General features: G+C 46.1%; 1 protein-coding gene and 1 long non-coding RNA gene across 5 annotated transcripts in view; one reads left to right on the top strand and one right to left on the bottom strand.

Annotated features, from left to right (window-relative positions):
• The window catches only part of FCHO2 (FCH and mu domain containing endocytic adaptor 2), a 234988-nt gene that overhangs the window by 147468 nt on the left and 62758 nt on the right, over positions 1 to 24762 (bottom strand). For all 4 annotated transcript variants that reach the window (XM_014574166.4, XM_014574168.4, XM_089779340.1 and 1 more), the window contains exons 4-6: positions 24509 to 24650; positions 24265 to 24417; positions 18676 to 18780 (exon numbers count right to left, since the gene is read on the bottom strand). In XM_014574166.4, coding sequence (XP_014429652.2) covers positions 18676 to 18780; positions 24265 to 24417; positions 24509 to 24650 — 400 coding nt within the window. The remainder of the gene's footprint in view (positions 1 to 18675; positions 18781 to 24264; positions 24418 to 24508; positions 24651 to 24762) is intronic.
• LOC149524179 (uncharacterized) lies at positions 9501 to 14426 on the top strand. The gene is made up of 3 exons (XR_016349922.1): positions 9501 to 9627; positions 10079 to 10157; positions 13604 to 14426. It is a non-coding gene; the product is annotated as an uncharacterized LOC149524179 (long non-coding RNA).

Genomic DNA, 24762 nt, shown 5'->3' with positions numbered 1-24762 from the left:
AAGGTCCCTTCCAGTTCTAGGAGATAGGCAATCTCCATTATTAACCTCCGCCCCTCATCCCCCTTCCGTTCTAAAATCTGATTTGTCTATTTTATACGTGTTCACTTTTTTGTTTGTATCCCTTTGGTATATATGGTCGTGCCAATTTTCTTCCACAATTTGATCTGAGGATTTGGGTCTGGCCCACGAAAGGTCATCACTTAATAAACCATCTTGTTAGTCTTTAAAGTGCTGCATAGTTCTGTCTTTTGTATTTTCGTTAGTCTCTAAGGTGCTATAGGATCAATGTTGTTCAGGAAGTAAAGTGTTTGACAATTGAAATACTACAATTCCCCTTTAGGGAGGTAGAGACTTCAGATCTGGCAGAAAAGCGGTGGAGAGAACTGTCTTAGTTAGTTTCAACTTGGAAAGAGGTCCCTGTGTAAGGGCATAGTGCTTTGCAAATGTGTAGTCAGAGGACCATGTAGCAGCTGTGCAGATGTCTTTAATGGGTACTTTACGGAAGAATGCTATTGAGGTAGCCATGGCTCTGGTTGAACATGACCTTATGTTCTCTGGAGGGAGCACATCTGGCTGTGCATAGCAAAGATTGATGCAATCCGAGATCCAGTGGGAGAGTTTCTGTGATGAGACAGCCTGGCCCCTATTGTGGTTTGCTATTGAAACAAACAGTCTGGGAGATGCTTGAAACGGTCTCGTTCACTCCAGGTAAAGAGAGCGCTCTGTGCAGGTCAAGAGTATGCATATTCATCTCAAAAAAGCTGGCATGTGATTTGGGGAAGAAGATGGGAAGATGTATTGTCTGGTTGATATGGAAGAATGAGTGTATTTTGGGGAAGAATTTGAGATAGGTACGTAAGGTGACCTTGTCTTTAAAAAGAGGTGGTATTATGAAGGAACTGCCAGTAGGGCCGCAATCTCTCCTACGCATCTGGCCGAGGTAACAGCTACCAGGAAAACCATTTTTCTGGACAAGTGTAATAATGAGGCGGTTGCCATTGGTTCGAACGGAGGCCTAGTTACAGTATTCAATACTAAATGCAGGTTCCACAGTTGCATTGCAGGATTGATATCTGGATAAAGTGCCTGCAGGCTCTTCAAGAACCTCTTGGTGAGTGAATGAGCAAATATGGACGAGTCTCTAACTTGGAGTGGAACGTAGTAATGGCCTCATGGTGAACTTTAATGGAGCTTATTGTGAGGCCCTCTTGTTTAAGGTGCAGAAGATAGCTGAGGATGGTAGGTAAAGGGGATGTTGAAAGAACCAACTGGTGATGAGCATACCACGTAAAGGATCTCTTCCATTTCTGAAGATAAGTCTTGCGGGTGCTCTGTGTCCTACTGTGTAGAAAGGACCATTTGTACTTGCTGTGAGCAGATCAACTCGGATGGGCATCGTGGGAGCTCGGGTGAAGGAGGAGATCCCTGATGCAAGGTAACTGGATCGGTGGGGAGCGGAACATCACCATTAGGAAGGGAAACCATGGTTGGCGTGGCCATGCTGGTGCAATAAGTATAAGATGGGCCCTGTCCCTACTTATCTTCTGAACTACGCTGTTCAATAGGGGAATCAGAGGAAATGCGTAGAATAGGTGGGACATCCATGCGATGAGAAATGCATCCCTCATTGATCCCTTGCCTCTTCCTGCCCTGGAACAGAATATTGGGACTGCGTTGCAAACAAATCTATGGTAGGGTGAACCCACAGGCGGAAGATGTCCACCAATATGTGTGGGTTCATTTGCCACTTGTGCTGAACTGGGAGGGCTCTGCTGAGTGCATCTGCTGTTGTATTCAGGGTGTCTGGAAGATGCACTGAGGTGATAATTGTGTTGTGTTTCAGGCACCAGTTTCAAAGCGCTATGGACTCCATGCAAAGTGCTCGAGATCAGGCTCCACCCAGACGATTTATGTAAAACATTGCTGCAACGTTGTCTATTTATAGTCTAACATGTCTGTTGGCGATAAATGGGAGAAACTTAACACATGCATTCCTGACTGCTCGCAGTTCTAGGATGTTTATGTGCAAATTCTTGGTGGTGGTGGACCACATGCCCTGGCAGGAATGACAATGCAGGTGGCCGCCCTGTCCTGTACAAAATGCATCTGTCATCATGGAGATGGATGGTTCTGATAGGTGGAACGAGACTCCAGAACGCAGGTTACTTCAGCTCAGCTGCCAGCGTAGGGATTCCTTTATTACCCCTGGAAGAGCAAGGGATTTGGATAGCAGATGGACATTGGGTTTGTACACCTGACCCACTCAGCTCTGTAAGCATCTCATGTGCAGACAGGCGTTGCCGACTACGAAGTTGCACGCTGCCATGTGTACCAACAGCCGAAGCCACTCGAGTGCTATTGTGTGGGGGCTGGATCATAAGGTATTTACCGAGGTCACAATTTTTTGAAAATGGTTTGTAGGTAGGGATGCTCCTATCTTTTGTGTAGAATAGTGTGTCGATTTGGCTTCGTTCACCTGAAGGCCCAGGTGTTTGAATAGGTGTCTTGTGACCGACAGAGAGCAGCAGAAATAATTGTGTGAGCGCGACTTGAGGAGGTAGTCGCCTAGGTAAGGAAATATGATGATAATACTTTGTTTCCTCAGGCACTCTGTGACAATCCCCAGCACTTTTGAGAAGACCCTTGGGGCCGTAGAGAGTCCGAAAGGAAGCACTTTGTATTGGTAGTATTGAGAATCTACAACAAAACGAAAAAAACATCTGTGAGCAGGGTGGATGGCAATGTGAAAGTATGCATCTTGCAAATTGAGGGATGAGAAAGTGAAGTTACTCACCTTGGTGCAGTAACTGTCGTTCTTCGAGATATGTGTCTCCATGGGTGCTCCACTATAGGTGATGGGCTTGCCCCAGCGTCACAAATCGGAGACTTTTTGCAGCAGTAGCCGGCCAGATTGCGCATGCACGGAAGCACCCCGCGGCATTCGCGCCCTTTTATACATGTGCGCAATCCAGCTCCCGCCAGTTCCTCGAATCTGCCTCGGAATCTGAAAAACATAAGCAAAGACTCCGAAGTGGGGAGAAGGGCGGGTAGTGGAGCACCCACGGGGACAGACATCTCGAAGAATGACAGTTACTGCACCAAGGTGAATAACTTTGCTTTCTTCTTCGAGTGATGTCCCCGTGGGTGCTCCACTGTAGGTGACTGAATAGCAGTACCCTCAAGTACAAAGGAAGGTGGGATTCGGAGCCACTACTTGTCTACAGTTGAAAGTACTGCAGTCGCCACCAAAGTGTTGGGCAGCCATCTGTGCTGGATTGCATAGTGCTTTACATGTGTGTGATGCAAGGCCCAGGTGGCTGCTCTACAGATGTCACTGAAGGGGAAGCCTTAGAGATGCTGTTGAGGCTGCCATTGCTCTGGTAGAGTGAGCTGTAGGTCATTCTAAGAGTGGAACTTTGCGTATGAAGTAACGCTGGGTTATGCAGGCAATGATAATGTTTGCTATTCTCTGAGATAATGGGTGACCTTTAGACCTCTCAGTGAGGGCAATTATAAGCCGGTTGGTCTTCCTGAATGGTTTCGTTTGTTCTATGTAGAACGCAAGGGCTCTCCGTACATCCAGGGTATGGAGGAGTGCTTCGTGTGGCGAGGTGTGCTGTTTAGGGTAGAAGGACAGTAAAATTATCGGTTCATTAATATGAAAATCCGAACACACCTTTGGAATAAAGGCTGGTGGTGTCTGAGGACGACACTATCTTTGTTGAAAATGGTGTAAGGCGGTACGGCCATTAGCGCCGACATCTCGCTGGTTCTGCGTGCTGATATAAAAGCAATGAGAAAAAGAAATTTCATAGGTAGCATCTTTAAAGAGATTGTAGCTAATGGTTCAAAAGCAGGTACAGTCAAAGTAGTGAGTACTAGGTCCAAACTTCATGGTGGGGGAGGGGGTCGGATAGGGGGACTGAGCTTTATGAGGCCCTTCAGGAATCTTTTTGTAAGGGGTGAGCAAAGACTGAGGTACCGCCAATGGGCCTTTGAAAGGTGGCAATTGCCACAAGGTATATTGTGATGGAGGTTAACGCTAGTGTTGCTTGTTTCAGGTGCATCGCATAATCAAGAATGCTGTGAAGGGGAGCTGTGTGCGGGTCCATACAGTGGTCTGAACACCATGAGACGAGTCTACACCATTTTGCTTGGTAAGTAGTATGCGTAATATAGTTTCTGCTATGAATCAATACGTCCCTGACCTGTGGTGAGCAGAGATTTTTGGATGCATTGAGCCAACTAGGTACCATGCTGTCAGCTGCAACATATAGATTTGCAGGTGAAGGAGGCAGCCATGGCTCTGTGTGAGTAGGTCCGGAAGTAACAGAAGTGGGTACAGTTGGTAAGGCAACAGGCGGGGAAGAAGGGAAAACCAGTGCTGACATGCCTATGTCGGTGCCACCAGGATTACCATTGCCCTGTCTGCCATAATTTTCTGAAGAATCCTAGGGATAAGGGGTATGGGTGGGAAAGCATATAGAAGGGCGATCTTCCCAACTGTGGAGAAATGCATCTCTCAGAGAGCGTCGACCTAGTCGTGTTCTGGAGCAGTAATAGTGGCACTTGCTGTTGTAGGTGGCGAAGAGGTCTAGGAGTGGTGTCCTCCACTGGTGAAAAAGTGATTGGACGACTACGTGATGAAGTTTCCACTCGTGGTCTGGTGCGAAATTCCTGCTGAGGGAATTCGCCATGGTGTTGGTGGTGCCAAGTAAGTAGGATGCCACAAGTGTGATGGCGTTGGTTATGCACCAATTCCACAGTCGGACTGCTTCTGCACACAGAAATAGGGAATGAGCACCCCCTTGGCGGTTTATGTAGTACATTGTCGCTACATTGTCTGTAAGGATCTTGACTGTGGTGTTGTGAATGGGATCGTGAAAATGTTTACAAGCATTGGCAACTGCCCTCAGTTCTAGAAGATTTATATGGAGTAATGTTTCCTAGGGTGACCTTCGTCCTTGGATGGATCAGGTACCCATATGTGCCCCCCAGCCGATAAGGGAGGCGTCAGTAGTAATATGATGAGCTGGTTGCGGCTGGTAAAAAGGGACTCCTGAAAAGATGTCTTTTCGTTGGTCCACCACTTGAGAGAGGTTTCTGTGCACATCGTGTTTCTGGAAATTGTAAACTGTTTTTAACCAATGTTTGAGAGTACAGAAATGCAGTCTGGTGTGAGGAACCACGTACATCGTGGCTGCTACGTGGCCCACTGACTTCAGGCATATAATAACCTGAGCTGTGGGTTCGTAAAGAAGAATGTCTATTAACTCCTGCATTGTTCAAAACCTGTGGAGAGGCAAATAAGCCCTTGCAGTAACAGCATCGAGATGGGCTCCGATAAATTCCAATTCTTGAGTGGGTTGGAATGTTGACTTTTGCTCACTGATGAGGTGCCGAAGCATTTGCAGTGTTTCTATGGTGACAGTCAACATCTGGGAAACCTCTGCTGACGATCTGCCCTTTATGAGACAGTTGTCGAGATAAGAGAAAATTATTACCCCTTTCCTTCGCAAAAGAGCGGCAACTACTGCCAGCGTTTTGGTAAACACCCTGGGGGCGGTAGATAGTCTGAACAGCAGGACTCAGTACTGGAAATGATCTGTATCGATCGTAAAATGGAGAAACCTCCTGTGCACAAGATGAATGGTGACACGAAAGTATGCATCCTGGAGGTCGAGGGCAGCAAACCAGTCACCTAGGAAGGTGGATCCAAGGAAAGTATTATGGACGCTAGAGTTACCATCTTGAATCTTTGTTTTCGGACGTATTTGTTTAGTCTCCTGAGATCCAATATGGGTCTCCATCCTCCCGTCTTCTTTTGTTCTAGGAAATGAGAGTAAATTCCTCTCCCTCTGAACTCCTGTGGTACTCTTTCTACTGCACCTATGGATAGGAGATGGTTGACCTCAGTACATAGCAGGTTCTCGTGAGAGGGGTCCCTGAAGAGGGATGGGATTGGAGGAGTTGGGGGGGGGGGGATGGAAAGAAAAGGGATTGTGTATCCATATTATTTCCAACACCCACTTGTCGGTGGTGATAGAATTGGCACAGAAGATGATAGAATAAGTGGGTAGGAGACTGGGATGGACAAATGTGTGCGACTGTTTGCATGCCCTAGACAGAGAAGTCAAACCTGCTGCTTGTTATTAGGCTGGCCCTGGGTACGGTTAGTTTGATTTCGACACCTCTGAAGTCTCTCACGTGAGCAGAATTGGTCAAATGTGTGTTGAGGTTGATGCCACTGTTGTCTAGTGTGGGTATAATCATATGTCCTTTGGAAGGGAGTATATTGTCTCCTTTTATATGGTGGGGTATACATCCCCAAGGAACGCAGTGTTGTTCTGGAGTCCTTGCTGGAGTGGAGGATGGTGTCTGTCTTCTCTGCATATAGTTTATCTTTATCGAAGAGTAAATCCTCTACTGTATTTTGTAAATCTTTAGGAACTCCTGCGGATTGGAGGTAAGATGACTGTCTCATGAGCATGGCTGGAGCTGTTGTTCTCACTGCCATCTCTGACGTCCATTGCTATCTGCAGACCAGCCATAGTGGAGACGTACCCTTCTTATACGACCGCCCTCAACCTAGATCTCTTGGACTCCAGGAGTGATTCCATCAGTGGTGTCACTTGGTATAATTGTCAAAAATGTGATCTGACAGATGCGCTAAATAATTTGCTATGCAAAGGAGGAGTATGGATAACATGTAAACCTTCCTGCCAAATAAATCAAGTCTTTTGGAATCTTTGTCTAATGCGTAGTTCCTATACTGCAGTGTTTTTGCCCTTTGTTGTGTTGCATCTACTAACAAGGAGTAGGGTTGAGGGTGATCAAATAAAAACTCAGACCCCTTGGGTGGCACAAAATACATTTTATTTGCCCTCTTGTTGGTAGGTAAGGCAGCTGCTGGAGTTTGCCAGATCTCATCTGCAACTTCCAATATGGCTTCGTGAAGCAGGATAGCCAACATAGAAGATTGGGAAGTTTGGAGATTCTTAAGGAGGCTATGTTTTTCTTTAATCTCTGACAACTGTATCTAACCACCACCCTCATGAACAACTCCTGAAATTGTTTTAAATCATCAGGGGGAGATGCATCTCCTGAGATAACTGCTTCGTCAGGTGACGTAGAGGACTTATCAGTAGGAGATATAGCACATGGTTGTGCTTCCACTGTAGTGGGCTGCTTTTGGTCAGTGTCGGAGGTAGGATGTTGAGGAGACACTGGGTTCTGTTCTAGAACCAATGAAGGTAGAGCAGGGGAATATTCAAGGGATGCACTCCCATATGTTGACTGTGGGCGAGATCTGGAACTATAATGAGAGGAGAGTCTCCATAGCGAATGAGGTCTGTGTCAGTTGTAATAATGGTGGTGGTAATAATTACTATATGAGGGAGAACGCCTGTATGTGGGAGGTCTTCTGCATTCCTTCCAGTAACTGGATCGTGGAGAAGGGGAGGGAGTATAAGATCTAGTTGGAGAAGGCGACAGAGAGGCTGAGAATTGTCACTGGGAGTAACGAAGGGGCTCTTTAGGTGGAGTGAGAAACGGCAATGGTAGCCTGCGTGAACAGCGGTGCAGATCATCTCAAATGGGTGGAGGCAAGGGGGATGTCAGTGCTGCTGGCAGTAGTGAGGATAATGGTGCCAGTGAGAAAGTCAGTGATGGAGAGTATGGAGAAGGGCTTCAGCACCGATGAGTCTTTGCCACTGCCTTCCTCGGCACCACGGAGTCTGGTGCCAAAGTTGGTGCCAGTAGTTGTGGCTCGCACATATCGGTGCCGACTGCGTATGCGGCACTGGTGAGGATGTCGGTGCCAGCAGCTTCAGTGCCAGGACTGCTGCCACTGGTGCCAATGGCTTTGGTGAGGTCAGTGTCAATGTCATTGACTTCTTTGAAATGGAAGCCGACGCTGAGACTGAATGGGAAGCGGGCGTCCCAGATGTGTCCGGCTTACTGCCCAGGCTAATTCTACCCTGGGATACAGTGGGGAGATACCTCGCCGGGGAGGGCTTCTTTTTGTGTGCTGGAGCCGGGGTTGGAGAAGAGGCTCGTCGTTTTTTAGCCTGTTGGGGTGCAGGAGAAGCCAAAGGGCTTTATCAAATAAAATCATAAGAAGCCTCATCTCTCTGTGGCAGCAGGCTCGGGCCGCTAACTTGCTGCAGTAGGGGCACTTTTGTGGCACATGAGCTCCCCCCAAGCAGTGTATACAGGCAGAATGTCCGTCTGAGGCCAACATGGCCTCCCAACATACCTCACACTTTGTAAAACTTGGAGAGCCGGGCTTTTTTTTTTTTTTTTTTTTTTTTAATATGGAATATGAACTATATACAAAGGGATAAACTTGAGAGTATGTACAATGGTACGAGGGGAAAAACTAGTAACTGTAGGATAGTAATGTATAACTACAATATATATATATTTTTAAGAACAAGTTGAAAAACTAATTAAGAGGAAATATAAGGGAAGAATAAGAGGAAAGGGTAAGTAACTGGGACTCTCACAACGTAACTCGAGGAGAAGCGGTTCACTCCATCTGCAGCCTGAGGTGGTTGATAGGAACTGTGAGGAGCTGGATAGCTCGCGAATGCTGCACGACGCCTCTGTGCATGCGCGATCCCGACGGCTACTGCTGCAAAAAATCTCCGATCTGCGGGGCCGGGGCAAGCCCAGCACCTACAGTGCAGCACCCACAGGGACATCATTTGAAGAAGAACCAGTCATCTTTTTCCAAACCTGGTAATATTGTAGTAAGCATTACCATCTTGAATTTTTGTTTCATTATGACTTTATTCAGTGCTCAAAGGTCCAGGATGGGCCTCCAACCACCTGATCTTTTTTCTGTCAAGAAGCAATGGGAGTAGAATCCCTTGCCTCTAAACTGTGTGGGGACTGGTTGAATTGCTCCGGTGTGTAATAGGTTCTTTACTTCTAGATGAAGAAGCATCTCATGAGAGTGGTCCCTGAAGAGGGACAGGGAAGGAAGGTGGAGGGGGGGTATGGACACAAAGGGAATAAGGTAGCCTCTTTCACTTATCTGCAGGACCCATCTATCAGAGGTTATACGTTGCCAGTTGTTGAAGAAAGGCAACAAACAGTGATGGAAGAGATTTGCTTGCATCGATGGCATTGGAATAGGTGAGAGGCTCTCCACACCCTTGACCTGATGATCAGATTTGCTTGTTGGACTGCTGTGACTGTTGAGAATTGTCAGAGGAAGGGTGACGTCGTTAGTTTCTGCCTCTGTTCTGTTGCTGGTGGTCTCATCTTTTGTAGTGTTGTGTATATGGAGGGTATCGAGGTCTCAGATAAGGGAGTTACTCACCTCGTGCAGTAACGAGTGTTCTTCGAGATGTGTGTCCCCGTGGGTGCTCCACTCTAGGTGAAGGGTCGCCCTGAGCCGCAGATCGGAGCTTTTCAAAGCAGTTTTCCCCCTGTTGAGCCACGCATGCCCAGAGGGCGTCTCGAGCCCTTCCCGCCCTCTGCAGCGCGCGGCTCAACCCCCTCCCTTTCAGTTCCTCGTCTCCGCCCGAGTAGTTTAGACTCCGTGCAGAGGGGAGGAAGGGAGGGTCGTGGAGCACCCACGGGGACACACATCTCGAAGAACACTCGTTACTGCACGAGGTGAGTAACTCCCTTTTCTTCTTCGAGTAGTGTCCCCGTGGGTGCTCCACTCTAGGTGACTACAAAGCAGTGTTCAATATATGGCTGGAGGGAGCCGGAGTCAATGTTTAGCGGTGGTAGAGAGCACCGCTGTTGCTACTGCTGAGTCCTGTGTAAGTTGCGGTAGGATTGCATAATGTCTGGCAAACGTGTGATCTGAAGACCACGTTGCTGCTCGGTAAATATCCCTTAAGGGGACATTGTTCAAAAAGGCTGTAGAAGCGGCCATGGCTCGAGTGGAATGCGCTCTTGGGGGGCACGGTAGTGGTTTATTGCCCAAAGTATGACATTTGACTATGCATGTGGAGATCCATTTTGAGATTCGTTGTGATGACAGGGGTGTTCCCTTAGAACGCTCAGCGATTGATATAAAAAGTCTTTCGGATTTACGAAATGGTTTTGTTCTTTCCAGGAAGAAGGCAAGAGCCCTCCGAATGTCCAGGGTATGCAGAGTGGCGTCCTTCTGTGATGCATGCGGTTTCGGAAAAAAGGTAGGTAGTACGATAGGTTCATTTACATGGAATTCTGTACAGACCTTTGGCAGAAATGTTGGATGAGGTCTAAGTATGACCCTATCCTTCGTAAAAACTGTGTAGGGGGGTACTGCCATTAATGCCCCAATTTCACTCACCCGTCTAACAGACGTGATAGCCAATAAGAAACAGACTTTCATAAAGAGAAATGGGAGTGGTACTGTAGCCAGAGGCTCGAAAGGAGGTCCAGTAAGTTGGTGGAGAACAAGATTTAGGTCCCATAAGGGGGGTGGTGCCTTATGGGGTGGGTATACGTTGTGGAGCCCTTTAAGGAATCTTTTAGTGATAGGATGGGCAAATATGGAGAATCCATCAATGGAAGTATGGAACGCTGTTATTGCAGAAAGATGTACTCTTAAAGAAGAAATTGAGAGTCCTGATATTTTAAGGTCTAGAATGTAGTCCAAAATCATATGTAATGGTGCATCACGGGGTTCTATCCTGGTTCGCTGGCACCAGAGGGAAAATCGAGTCCATTTCTGTAGGTAAGTTTTTCGAGTGGACTGTCTCCTACTGTGGAGGAGGATATCTTTCACTTGTTGGGAACAGTGATTTTCTATCTCCGAGAACCAGAGAGTAGCCAAGCCTGGAGGTGTAGGGTGTGGAGCTGTGGATGCAGTATCGCTCCATTGTTCTGAGATATTAGGTCTGCCCGGTGAGGTAGCGGGTAAGGAGGGTGAACTGCTAGCCTGTACAGGTACGGGTACCAAGTTTGGCGGGCCCACGACGGGGCTATCAGGATGACTAGGGCTCCGTCTCTGCAGATCTTGCGTAAGGTTTTCGGGATTAACGGTATGGGGGGGAAGGCATAGTGAAGGGGGGCTGTCCATTTGATTAGAAAGGCATCCCCTAGGGAATGTTTGCCAAGACCTGCGCGTGAGCAGAATTGGGGGCATTTGGCATTCTGGGTAGATGCAAAAAGGTCTATGGATGGCCATCCCCAATGGTTGAAGATTGAGTTTGCGACCTCCGTGTGTAACTCCCACTCGTGATCTGAGGTGAAGTTGCGACTGAGTGAATCTGCTCTGGTGTTGTTCACCCCGGGCAGGTAGGATGCTACCAGGGTGATCTGTTTGCGGATGCATGAGTTCCACAGGCGGATAGCCTCTGCACAGAGGGAGCGGGAGCGGGCTCCGCCTTGCTTGTTTATATAGAACATCGTGCAGATGTTGTCCGTTAGAATGCGGACCGTCTGATTGGCAATGTCGGGGGCGAAGTGTGCGCAGGCATTCCTTACTGCTCGCAGTTCGAGGAGATTGATGTGTAGTCGTGCCTCGGATGGGGACCACCTTCCCTGAACGGCTTGGTCGTTCATATGTGCTCCCCAGCCAAGGAGGGAAGCATCTGTAGTAATCTGTACAGTGGGTTCGCTCTGTTGGAATGGAACACCTGTGAGAAGGTTGTTCGGTATCGTCCACCACCGTAAGGAAGCAAGGACGTTTGGTGGAATAGTCACCGTCTTGTTGAGGGAGTGTCGTGACGGTATGTATACACTTGCTATCCAGAGTTGGAAGCATCGGAAATGCAGACGAGCATGGTGGACAACGTAGGTGGTGGAAGCCATGTGGCCCATTAGTTGGAGGCAAGTAAGAGCTGTAGTGGTAGGAGTTGTAAGCATTACACTTATAATTTCTTGTATCGTTATGAAACGTTGCCGAGGTAGGTATGCTCGGGCTGTAATTGAGTCCAGGCGCGCCCCAATGAATTCTATATTTTGAACTGGGTGCAGTGTTGATTTGCTTTCGTTGAGTAGAAGGCCTAGACGATTGAGGAGTGATGTGGTCGTACTTATCATGGAGGCAGTTTCGTCCTGTGTTGAGCCCTTCAAAAGGCAGTCGTCTAGGTAGGGGAATATGATGACATTGTGGCGTCTGAGGTATGCAGCGACGACTGCTAGTACCTTTGAAAATACCCTTGGAGCTGACGAGAGGCCGAAGGGGAGGACATTGTATTGGAAATGATCCTGGCCGAGAGTAAAGCGTAGATAGCGTCTGTGGGCGGGATGGATAGTTATATGGAAATACGCATCTTGTAGGTCGAGGGCTGCGAACCAGTCCCCTTGATCTAGCGCAGGAATGATTGTTGTAAGTGTGACCATTTTGAAGCGTTGTTTCTTGAGAAACCTGTTCAGTTTGCGGAGGTCTAATATTGGCCTCCAGCCTCCCGTTTTTTTCTCGATCAAGAAATAGTTCGAGTAAAACCCTTTCCCGTGGAACTCTACTGGTACTTTTTCTATGGCTCCGATAGAAAGGAGGCGGTCGATCTCTTGTTTTAGTAGAGTGCCGTGAGAGGGGTCCCTGAAAAGGGACGGGGTAGGGGGAAGGGTAGGTGGGGTAGTGGTAAATGGGATAGTGTATCCTACTCGAATTATTTCTAGAACCCAGCGGTCCGATGTTATGGATTCCCATTGTGGGAGGAACGGCCGCAAACGGTGGGTAAATAGGCAGCCATGTTGTGTTATTGCTAGATCGTGAGGGAGGTAGTGCAGACCCTCGACCACGACTTCAAATTTGCTGTTTGGAGGACTGGGTAGTTGGTGGGCGACCTTGATTAGGTCGTCTTCTCTGAGGTCGTTGCCTTGGCCTAGTGTCCTCATAGGGTCTCTGTGGCCGGTTGTATTGCCCATATCTATAACGATTGTACGTATTATATGGGGTGTATCGCCTGCGTTTGAAGGGCGGTGTATACATGCCTAGTGTGCGAAGTGTGGTTTTCGAGTTCTTACTATTATGTAGCATTTCATCTGTAGAGGCTGCAAATAATTTTTGTTTATCAAATGGCAAGTCTTCTACTTTTGGCTGAAGTTCTCGGGGAACTCCAGATGATTGTAGCCAGGAAGTTCTGCGCATGACTATCGCAGTGGCTGTAGCTCTAGCTGCTGTGTCAGCAACATCCATTGCCGTCTGGAGGACAGTGCGAGCGATGGTGTGGCCTTCGTGGACTATTGCTTTCAAGATGGCTCTTTTGGACTCAGGGAGATGTGGTATCAGTTCTCCGAGCTTCGAATAATTATCAAAGTCGTGATTCGCTAAGAGGGCAGAATAATTTGATATTCTTAGTTGAAGCGTAGAAGAGGAATATATTTTCTTTCCAAAGAAGTCTAGCTTTCTATGTTCTTTGTCGGTGCTGCCATTCTTGTATTGCGGTATCTTCGCTCTTTGCTGTGCAGATTCAACCACTAAGGAGTTTGCTTGTGGATGCGTAAAGAGGAAGTCATTGTCTTTCGGTGGAACAAAATATTTCCTATCAATCTTTTTGTTAGTCGGTTGGATGGATGCTGGTGTCTTCCACAGATCTTCAGATGTTTCCATGATTGCCTCATCAATCGGCAGGGCAATTTTACTATGCAGCGTAGGATGCAGGTTCTTTAATAAGTGATGTTGTTTCTTTTGTACTTCTTGTAGGGAGACATGCTGACTTGTTGCTACTCGCTTAAATAGCTCCTGGAACTGTTTAAGGTCATCCATCGCTACGGTATCTGATGGTATCACTGCATCGTCCTGTTGGGCAGTCAGGTCATCTGGGTGAGTGACGTTTATAGATTGAATGTCGGATTCATTATCCGAAAAGCGCTCCTCCTCCTCTTCCTGCTCTGTGTGTGATGCAGGGGGTAGGGGCTGTGGATGAGGCAGACCTCTCCGAGATGGTGTGGAGTGGACTGAGGACCGGCGTCTGTACGGGTCCCATTGGTCCCAGGGCCCCCATTGGGGTGGATAAGGTGGGGGTGGGTAAGACCAGTAGGGGTGCCATGGGTTTTGTTGCGGTCCAGCCCTCTGATAATAGGAACGAGACCCCCTTGGCGACGTCTGTCGCGAAGAATATGTCGTATGGCGGTCATCCTCTAGAAAGGGAGCGCCATGAAAGGACACTGGGGACACAGATCTGGCAGGGGAATGCCTTGCAAGGGATGTCCCTGGTGAGCAGTCAATGGGAGGGGGGCAGGGCTGCTGCTGCCTGCTGTGAGAGTCAGACGGAGTCTTAGAGAGCTCTGCAGCAGACTCTCGAAGAAGCCTCTCATTGTCTGTTGCCGGTGCCGGTGCCGGTGCCGGTGCCGAGCTCTGGTTTGTGGCGGGCTGTGTATTAGACATGCTATGTTGCGGTGCGGGTTGTTTTAGCGGTGCCGTTCCTTTAAGCGGCACCGGGGTTTTTCGCGGTGCCGGGGCTTGCAGCGGCGCCGCGGTTTGAAGCGGCAGCGGCTTTTCTTTTCGCCCGGGTTTCCCAGTGCGTTCCCGGGAGGGCTCAGAAGCAGCGCGCACCGGCGCTGATGTAGACCGGGAGGATTTTCCCTCTGCCTTATTAGCAGGGGTCCCCGGGTTTCTTTGCCCCTCTCCCTGGGTTTTGGGAGAGGAAGAAGGCGGGAGAGAGCGAGATGGTGAGGCTCTCTGCCTTGTAAGTTTCGTTGGCAGGGGAGTTTCGTGCTGCAGTTCCCCCTGCTCTGAAGGCTGCAGAGTCTTATCAAATAAAATCATCCTCAGGCGGAGCTCTCTATCTTTTCTAGCTCTCGCCGTGAGGGAAGCACAGTGTGTGCAGCTGCGGGGCGAGTGAGCTTCCCCCAAGCAGCGGATACATTTCGTATGGCCGTCAGAAGCCGGCATAGGCTCGCGGCACTGGTCGCATTTTTTAAAGCCTGAGGAGGCAGACATATCTTGCTGCTTGTTTCTTTAAAATGTTGGTATTTCGTTTCTTTTTCTTTCATATGGTTTATGTGTTTTTCTCTGGCTGAGGAGCCAGGAGAGAGAGAGCTCCGGTTCACCCGGGGCTCCGGTCTGAAGGGAGTTTTAGTCCCCGAGGGGGGATTTTGTTGTCAGTTTCGTTCTTTTTATAAAAAAATATTTTGTTGTTATTATTTCAAAGAGAAAAATAAGGGAAACTAACTTGGAGTAACAGGGGAAAAAACTATGTAACCTAACTAATAGAAAATACAGTCTGAGGGACTGTGAGGGAGCTCCTGCTCGCTCCGTCCGCTGACGAGGGCGGTTAAAGAGGAACTGAAAGGGAGGGGGTTGAGCCGCGCGCTGCAGAGGGCGGGAAGGGCTCGAGACGCCCTCTGGGCATGCGTGGCTCAACAGGGGGAAAACTGCTTTGAAAAGCTCCGATCTGCGGCTCAGGGCGACCCTTCACCTAGAGTGGAGCACCCACGGGGACACTACTCGAAGAAGAAAGGTCTGATACCTATGTTGCCTTTTTCTAGGTGCTTGGCTGTGGATCTCCAGAGATCGCAGCATTACTCTGGAGTCCTTCATGGAGTGGAGAATTTCATTAGTGATAGCTGCAAACAGCTTCTGGCTGTCGAAGGGCACATCATCTACTGTAGATTGAATCCCCCTGGGAATGGAGTGGTGCTAAACGACTATGCCCTTCTCATTACCACCAATGTTGCGGTAGAACATGCAGCCGTGTCCACAACGTCTAAGGAGGTCTGTAATGCTGTTCTTGAAATTGTGTGACCTTCAGATATCAGTGCTATGTATTGTTGCCTCTTAGTCTCAGGAATGTTTCAAACAAAGTCATTCAGTTTGGTGTAATTTCTGTAATCATATTTGCTCAATAAAGGTGCATAATTCGAAATGTGAAATTGTAAAGTAGAAGATGTATATATTTTGCAACCGAATGCGCTGAGCCTTTTGCTTTCACAGTTTGATGGAGTAGACCGATATTGTTGCTGCTTGAATTTTTGTTGTACAGCCTCCACTGTGAGAGGTGGGTGCTGGGTGAGAAAAAAGGAATTCTGAACCCTTGGGTGAGACATAATATTTCTTATCAGTTCTTTTAGCCATAAAAGAGACTGATGCCAGAGTTTGGCACAGCATCCTTGCCAGTTACATTATTGCTGGATTAATTGGCAATGCTATCTTTGATGGTGTTACTGAATGTAGTATGTCTGTTAGGTTGTGTTGATTTTCCAGAACCTCCTGGAGAGGAATGTTTAATTCTGCAGCTACACATTTAAAAAGGTCTTGGAAATGTGCAGCGTCATCTAAAGTCATTGAAGCTGGGGCAAGAGACCCTCCCTCCACTGGAGTGGAGTCCTTTGGGTCAGGAAGAGTCACAGCCTCCTGTGAGAATGGTTCTCCATCCCGTATTTGTTGGGGGGGATGAGAGGAGGAGATTGCACTCTGTGTCACTTCCAGCCCTGCTGGTGTTTCTGATAATATTGCCATTTGTCCCAATATTGCCAATATGGGTAAGGCTGGCATATTTCCAAATCTGGAAAAGTAAATACTCTGTGTAAGGAGAATCCTCTGGGGAAAAACTCCTAGAAAAATGAACGTTAGATTCGGATGAAAATGTTTGCTGAGTGTATGATCTCTGCGGGTATGTCTACACTAGCCCCCTAGTTCGATCTAGGAAGGCTAATGAGGACGACCGAAATTGCAAATGAAGCATGGGATTTAAATATCCCACACTTCATTAGCATGTTCCCGGCCGGTCGCCATTTTAGAAATTGACTAGCCTGAAGTAACTGTCCACGTCTACACACGACAGTGAAACAGGATTCCGAATTAAAGCCCTAAATTGAATTAGCTGTTAAACCTCATTCCAATTTCTAAAATGGCGATCGGCCGGGAACATGCTAATGAAGCGCGGGATATTTAAATCCCACACTTCATTTGCAATTTCAGTTGTCCTCATTAGCCTCCCTAGATCGAACTAGACATACCCTATGATGTTAACATAGGGGGAGAGCACTCAGCTTATAAAAATGGTGAGTTAAAAGTGGATTAGACTAATAAGTTTGTGTTGAGTGTAGTGCCAAATCGGTGTTGCTGGTGCTGTAGTGGGGGGCATGGAGACTGAGGTGCTGAATCATGCCTTGCTGCCAAGACCAGCTGTGGTACATTGGGTGCCTCTGTGGTGGAAGCTGAGTCTGTCAACATAGTAGACACCGCGCTCTCATGCTGCATCAACAAGATTGTATCATTGCCGGATGGTGCTGCCATCGATGAGGCAGGCAACTTAAAGCCTGTCGCTTCAGAATGTGATTTAGCGCATGCATGCTGTTTGTCTCTGCTGGGGGCTCCAGAGACACTAGCGGTATCATAGGTACTGAGGTGCGGTACCACCGCTGCTCTCAGCACCGGACTAGCGGGGGATGGCCATTGCGGTACCGTAGCCCCTTAAGTTGCTGAGGAGGCTCGCTTTTTGGATCCCCGCTGCTTGAGATCCTCGGGCTGTTGGCCCGGATCTGAGGCTGGACTAAGTGAGTTTTCTAATAAAAATAATTTAAATCGGAGGTCTGTCTTTCCACGCCCGCGATTTTAGCTTTGCGCAGTGAGGGCATTTCTGAGAGATATACTGCTCTCCAAGACAGCGGATGCATTGTGAGTGACCATCTGAAAGCAGAATATGCTCTTTACATGAGGTGCAGCGTTTAAAGCCAGATGATTGAGACATGCCCGTGTAAGCTGTCAGAGACTGCACGGAGGGATTAATTGGGAGAAAAGAAAAAAGCCCCTTATGCTAATTAAGATTTCTTTCTTTCCTTTCTTCTCTTTTTTTAAAACTAATGAAGTAATTAACTAACTAGCTATTTAAAACTCACTAACTATTATAATGAATATAACTGGTTTTAAAAAGTATAATCATGTAGACACAAAGAAGCTAGAGAGCACTGCTGAGTCTGTCTGTAGCTGGAGGTGATAGAGAAGGAATTGAGTGGTGGGGGGAGAGAGAGGAGCTTGCACATGTGTGATGCCTGAAGCCTAATACCGTGCAGTTGCTGGTGTGCGCCTACGCAGCCACAGGGACACTGCTATGAAATCTCCACTCTGAGGCGGCACAGTGACCTAATGTGAAGCACCAGCAAAGACATTTCTCAAAGAAGAACAACTGTTCACATAAATTTAAAACAGAAAAAAGAGGAAGTCTGTTTTGGGGAGTCAAACCTAAGATTGCTGTTCAGTCTCTTCTCCCTTTTACCTAACTGCTACATCGCTGCTACATCGCTGCAGAATCCCAATTTATGGCTTATGTTCGACCTAACCCCCAACAAATCTTTAACTCACTACAATGCTCTGATTACATCTAGCAAAAAGAGAGTCTAGAGTCTAGACTATTCTCCACAAGGCATCCCCTTGTGGCCTTTAACTCCTGCCTACTATATTTTGCCATTTGAACTCCAATACCAGAACTCCCTTCTGGATCAAATTCCCAGCTACAGCAATCACCTGATTTGCCACAAGTAACTGCAAACACATCTACCTTGTCCCTCAAATGATCACTTTCTTTTCCCCAATATTCATTCTCAAAAATCCTAGACCAACTTATACCCTGCACTTACTAATTCAAGAAACTCATGGTTGGAAACAGAAGTCATCCTACATTTATCTTGTGCACCCAAATTACTTTTTAAATATGCAACTCTCGTTAAACTTCAAATACACTTACTTCACCAAAAGTACTGTAATTCACATTCTTTGTTCTTTTGGGGCCATCTAAATCAAACTGGACTATATGCAAATAATCCAACACTTACCTGTGCAGTTTCTGTCATTTTCTTTTCAAAGTCAGATTTAGCTGCAGCATACTTCTCTACATAGAGTTTATAGGTATCTGTAGCTTTCTTTGCTTTAACTGCTGCCTGTAAAGAACAGATTACACAAAAATGATTAGAATAATTTACAACTAATTTTTTCCAATAAATATATTCAAATTTAAAGCAATTTATAGTTAGTATTATTATTGAAAAAATTGGAATTATTCATACCAAAATGTCCAACAGGGCATGTGGCAGAAGACAGTAAAATCAATTTCATTAAAATTCTACTGAATGGTAATTTAAGCACTTACCATAAACAATAGTATTTTTAGTCAAATCTCATACTATACATGAAACACATAATTAGAAGTGACACATTTCCATGTGCAACTTAACTTAGAGGAATGTCCTAAAAAGTTAAAAATTTACTGCAAGCCAGATGACGACAAGAAGGTAACACTAAAATTATGAGTAGCAGAGCTAGGAGGGAGAAGCAGCAGCAGAATGCATACTTCTGGATACCTACTATTGTAGAGATTGAATAAGAAAGAGGAAAGATTATAGTATAGGCCTTCTTAGACTCCCCACTGGCACTAACTAATCCTTACGTTGTTCACTGAAGTATTTTAAGCATTTTTACATTGCTAAGGAGTAACTGATTAGCTCATTTTAAAAATTTATATATTTGATTTTGTCTGTCCATTTGTTCAAGAACTTCTCCTAAACAGTAAGAATTAGGGCCACCAAATGTGGTATACAGCTTCTTCTTATCATAACCTAAAGTAAGATAAGGGCTTGGTTGTACCAGTAAAATAGGATGTGCCCAGAATAGGATTGCTTCTCACAAAGCCATACAAAAAAGACAGAATGAGCAGGAAGGTGAAAGCAGCTGGACAGAGGCATGCCTTCCCCCCCCGCAAGTCCAGGACTGCCCTAGCCCCGAGCCTCCCACAGCCAGAGACCCTTAAGGGAATGTGTGGAGGGCCTGAAGCTCTCCCCCTGCTCTGGTTTGTATGGGGATACAACTGGCTGTTCCTCTTCATCAGGGAGCAAGGGGGAAGTACCCAGTTTGCTGCACACTGTCTGGGAAGCGCAGTGGGTAGACAAACCTGGACCTGGCCAGCCAGCGGACACGCACCCCTCCCGTGGCTATGCCCAAAGGAGCTGAAGTGGCCATGCAGAGGCACTTATCACCTGGCTCCAAGCTGCTGTGGTGAAAGAGAGCTGGAGTAGCCATCTCTCCCTGGGGCAGCCTGCATACTTAATCTATCTTTAATTTCTGAAACTCCAGGACAAACCTGGATGGACTTGCAACCATAGCCTTGCCAGTTAGTACCTTGACTCATGTTTCATTATATCCGTGCCTTTGCATCTCCATGAACAATAGGTAAACACAAAGGAAGGGGAAATTCCTGATCTCCACTTCCCCCATATCCTTCTGTACTTGCAGTATTAAAAACCTCAACAGTCCATAAACATTTATTTAAAAGAAAAAAAGTTGTTTAAGGGTGAAATCTCACAAATGCAAATCCTTAAAAAGGAAATCTCAAGTCATGAGACTTTTAAACTAAGACTTATTTTATTAAATTTAAAAAACTGATTAAACTTGAAAATGAAGATAACATGTTAACAGTCTAAATGATGCATCTATGGTCTATACTAAAAAAATCAAAGTTCTTTACCTCATAACTATGTATGAGCTTAAAGGAAGAACAATTTGTACTTTGAAGAGGGAAAACTTGACTACTCTGTGAAACTCTGAGGAAAATTATCGAACAAGTGAATGTCAAATAGTCAAACATCTTTAGAGTTCTACTAGAAGAATGTTTGCATGTGTACCGTGACAGACTCAGACCAGCTGGCTACTGCACTTTCATGAAGGTCATGTATGAAGGGCTCTAGATAAATAGCTTTCTCTTCTCTTAATAGAATCCCAGCGATTACTAGCATGTAATCAAGGCAGGCACACACCTGACACCAGTTAAGAGCTGGCCTGAAGCAACATGCTAATCAGACACCTGCTACCAACTAAGGCTGAGGGACTGCTTTAAAGGGTTTCTCCTAAGTAAGGAAGGGGGAAGGAAAAGGGGGAAGGACTGGGAAGAGGAAGTGCATTGCTGAAGAACTGTCTACATGTGGGAGGAGTCGTTTGGGAAAGCAGCCCAGGGAAAAAGCTGCCAGACTGGGAGTAAAAGTAACCCTGTCTGTTGCCTCTGCCTTAAAGTCTCTGGGCTGGAACCTGGAGTAGTGGGCTGGCCCAGGTTCCCCCAAAAACTCCCCACAGCATTACAGAGTCTGCCCCCAAAAGGGGAAACCAAGATTATGGAGGGATTTTCACCCCAAACTGTGGACTATCTTATGATGAGTATGGTTCAATAGACTGTGATCCTTTCCTCTAGAAAAAAAGAAGAGGCTGTATGGAGGGTCATCATGAGTCTCTGAGGCAAACACTGTCAGAAACACAGGACCACAGGTGGAGTTTTGCCACAGTACATACACACTCAGCAATTGTTGGGACTCCATTTGATAGTTACCATAACTGAAAACTTGGCTGTTAGTCAAAAAATATTGTAAAGTCATTACAAATGGAGAAGTTCAAGATTTTGTGCTAACATGACAGGGAGCAAGATTAAACCATAACATAAGCTAGTACTAAGTTTTTAGTGTCAATTAGCTAGTTGCTTAAGGTTACCCAATTTGGTAATAAGATTTTTCAAATATTTTCTTTTCAGATGCCCCAGTACAATATCTGTTCAATGTATGATTGTATGATAAACTTTCAGTGGACACCCACAAATGCGCAACTGTGCACCTACAGGGATACTCCTCAAAGAAGATGAGAGGTTTACTAAACCTTACATGTTTGGGTACCTCTGTGTGCTTAGTTGCAGATTTTTGGTAGTAGTGCCCTCCAATAGGTTGTACAAGCGAAGCAAACAGCACGTGTGGTGCTGTTACTCTGCATGCACAGCCAACCATCCCTTCTCTGCCCCCCCCAAAAAACAACTATGTCTGAAGCAGAGGAGAGGAAGTGGTGGTGGAGCACCCACAGGGACAACCATCTCAAAGAACCTCTGTTACTGCATAAGGTGAGTAAACTCCTCTTCAAGGGGCATCCCTATGGGTGCTCTACCTTAGGTAACTATACAGCAGTACCTGTGATAGGAGGCAAGTGCTTCGGCCAGTCAATATCCTGGACAGCAGCCAGAATGGTGTGCCCAAATCTAGTACTCTGGGAAAGGTAAGTATCAAGGGCATGTCTGACGAATGTATGGGAAGAAGACTACGGAGCAGATCTACAAAGATCTATAAGAAGTATGTTATTGAGAGAGGCTGTAGGATCTGCCATGGCCCTCGTAGAGCAGGCACATAGTTGCAATGGAGGGTCTCAAGTGGAAGATGGAGTAGGCTAACTGAATACAGTCTACTACCCATCTGCACAGCCTCCAGGTGAAAACTGGCATGTGCAGGGATCTCTCTGTGGTGGATACAAACAATCTAGGTGTTTTGCAGATTCCTCTCGTCCTGTCCAAACAAAAAGCAACTGCTCTTCAGTTTCTTGCTGTCTGGAAAGGTTAACCAGTACCTTTCTTTGTTCCAAATATCTAAGAGTCATGATAGACTAATACCTACTTAACAGCACAAACATTTTACTACCACTTCAAGCCATTTTAGCATAAATGGTATCTTTGGCAAAGCCATTGTTTCCCAATCTTGAATAGAATTAAAAATCTATCTCCATTCATCCTCATTTCATTCTCACAGAAATGGGAAAATCTCTTAGGAGATCATTGGTATCTTAGGCAATGAAACTAAAAGAAAAATGAGTCAGTGTTAACTTTAGCAGTATTTTTTTAACTGTATTATCAAAGAGCTAGAATAACAGTAACTAACTATTTATATCAGACTGAAGCAAAAAGCTTATTCACATAAGCAAAGCAGAAATATAACCTCAAAACATGTATTTTAAGATAAGGGAATATGGTATTTTCATATTTGACTGCACTTGATTTAACAAAACGATTAGCAGATGCTAAAAAGATTATACCCAATTTCAGGAAATGCAAGCAAAAAAACCTGCATGATGTGTTTAAACTACAAATGCAGTTTTCACAATATTTAACAGTAAGACAGTCAATTAAGAGAAAAGGCATTGAAAAAATAGTGGATACAAACAGGCACTCAATGTTTCAAATGAAACAAGAAAGATTAAACTTATATACTGCATTTTTTGATGTTGAATATTTCTCTTTAGGCAATGGTCACAAAGCTAGTAGATCAGGATCTACCAGTAGATCTTAAAGCCTCTGACAGGTGATCCTGACTGGTTTGACCAGGAAGCTATCAAGTGCTGGCATTTCAGTTGCCCCTCCACACACTGTCATGCTACTCCTGCCCTCTGCCTAGAAGCTGCCCCCTGTAAGCCTCCTGCTTGCTGTTCAGAGTACGGGAGGGAGAAAAGAGGGGGAGGGCGCTGATGTCAGGGTGTCCCACACAGAGAGAAAGGGATGGAGGGAGCATGGCAATGCAAATCTCTGTGTGTCTCACACACTATGTGTGTCTGTCATTTTTACAAACACATTCTGTCCTTCACTCATCTCTTGATACAACACATACGTGGGTGGTTGTTACTACTTTTACTGCTTGGAAAGTGTGGTATTTTGGGTTTTTGACTGGTCTGTGCATTTCATCATTTTCATTTCTCTCTTACGCTTAAATTTAATTCTTTGAGTAGCAAGTTCTAAAATGCCTAAGCTGTCGTGGCTGGAGCAATTATCCCTGTGGTAACTGCTACTCCTCGAAGTGGCTGGCATGTCCCTGCAACCCCTGAAAAAGGCAGAGCAGGGGTTCTCCACATGCTGTTCTTGCTTGCAGCGACCACTCCTGCAGTTCCCATTGATCAGTAGAAGCTGTGGGCTCAGTGCCTGTAGATGAGAGGCATGGTGCCATGGAGCCATTCCTGTACATGCCAGCTGATTTCAGAAGCGGTGCAGGGCCAGGGCAGGAATAAGCCTGTCTTAAGCCCACTTAAATTCCACCACCCAGAAGCCATCTCAGTCAAATGGTGCTCAGCCGGAGCCTGCATCCTGAACCTCTCTCAGCCCTGAACCTCCTCCAGCATCCAAGCTGCTGCCCCAGACACGAGTCCCCCTGCACCCAAACTCCTTCCTAGAGCTTGCACCCTGAAACTCCTCCTGGACCCCAAGTCCCCACCCTGGCTAAGCCCAAAGCCCCTCTCACATGCCAAACCCCTTGGCCCAAGACCAGAGCCTTCATCCCAACCCCCTACCCAATCCTGGTTAAAGTGAGTGAGGAGGGGAAAGGAAGGAGGATGGAGTGAGCAGGTTGAAGATTCAGAGAAAGAGTGGAGCAGGGGTGGAGCCTCAAAAAAGGGGCATGAAGGAAGTGGGACAAGAGTATTTGGGTTTGATGTAGATCTTACATTGCACTTATATTGAAAAAGTGATCTTGTGCTTAAAAAAGTTGGAGACCACTGTCTTAAGGCAATAATAAAGAGCCAATTCACAAAATGCATAATCATAAATTACTAAAGCACTGCATTTATAAAAGACTTTGCAAAACTACCTTGTCAACTTCTCTCTGCGTTGCGCCTTCCTTTTTCAAACGTTCTTGTTCCACACACTTAGCATTATAGTTCTCTTTTGATTTCTGTAGGGCCTGAATGATACTCTGAATGTTTTGCACGGCTTCCAAAGTTCCTGAAACTTCTTCTTTAGTCTGTCAAATATTACATACTTGTCAAAAATAACCAGCTTAATATTTTAATTGTAAAAGTAATTAACGATACACACAATGGTGAGTGAGTAACCTTTTTATGAGCTTTGATTTGTTCATCTCCGTACTTCTGCACTTCTTTTATTAGCTCTTGTAATTTCCGGACAAGCTCCAAGTGACAGCTTGCTACTTTTTCTGTTGATATTTTGAAAACATCCCAAACTGGTGCGAAAGTCCTTAAAATAAAGGTTACAAGGAAGAGAAACATTACTTAATATTGAATAGGATTTCTTTTTAAACCAGCTATAATTTTATAATAGAACCCTGAGGTTCTATTGATGAAATTCT

The sequence above is a fragment of the Pelodiscus sinensis genome, chromosome 6, assembly GCF_052426305.1.
Source record: "Pelodiscus sinensis isolate ZL-2025 chromosome 6, ASM5242630v1, whole genome shotgun sequence".
Classification (NCBI taxonomy): Eukaryota; Metazoa; Chordata; order Testudines; family Trionychidae; genus Pelodiscus; species Pelodiscus sinensis.
Note: the sequence above shows the minus strand (reverse complement) of the source record. Positions and strands in the feature narration are given on the sequence as shown.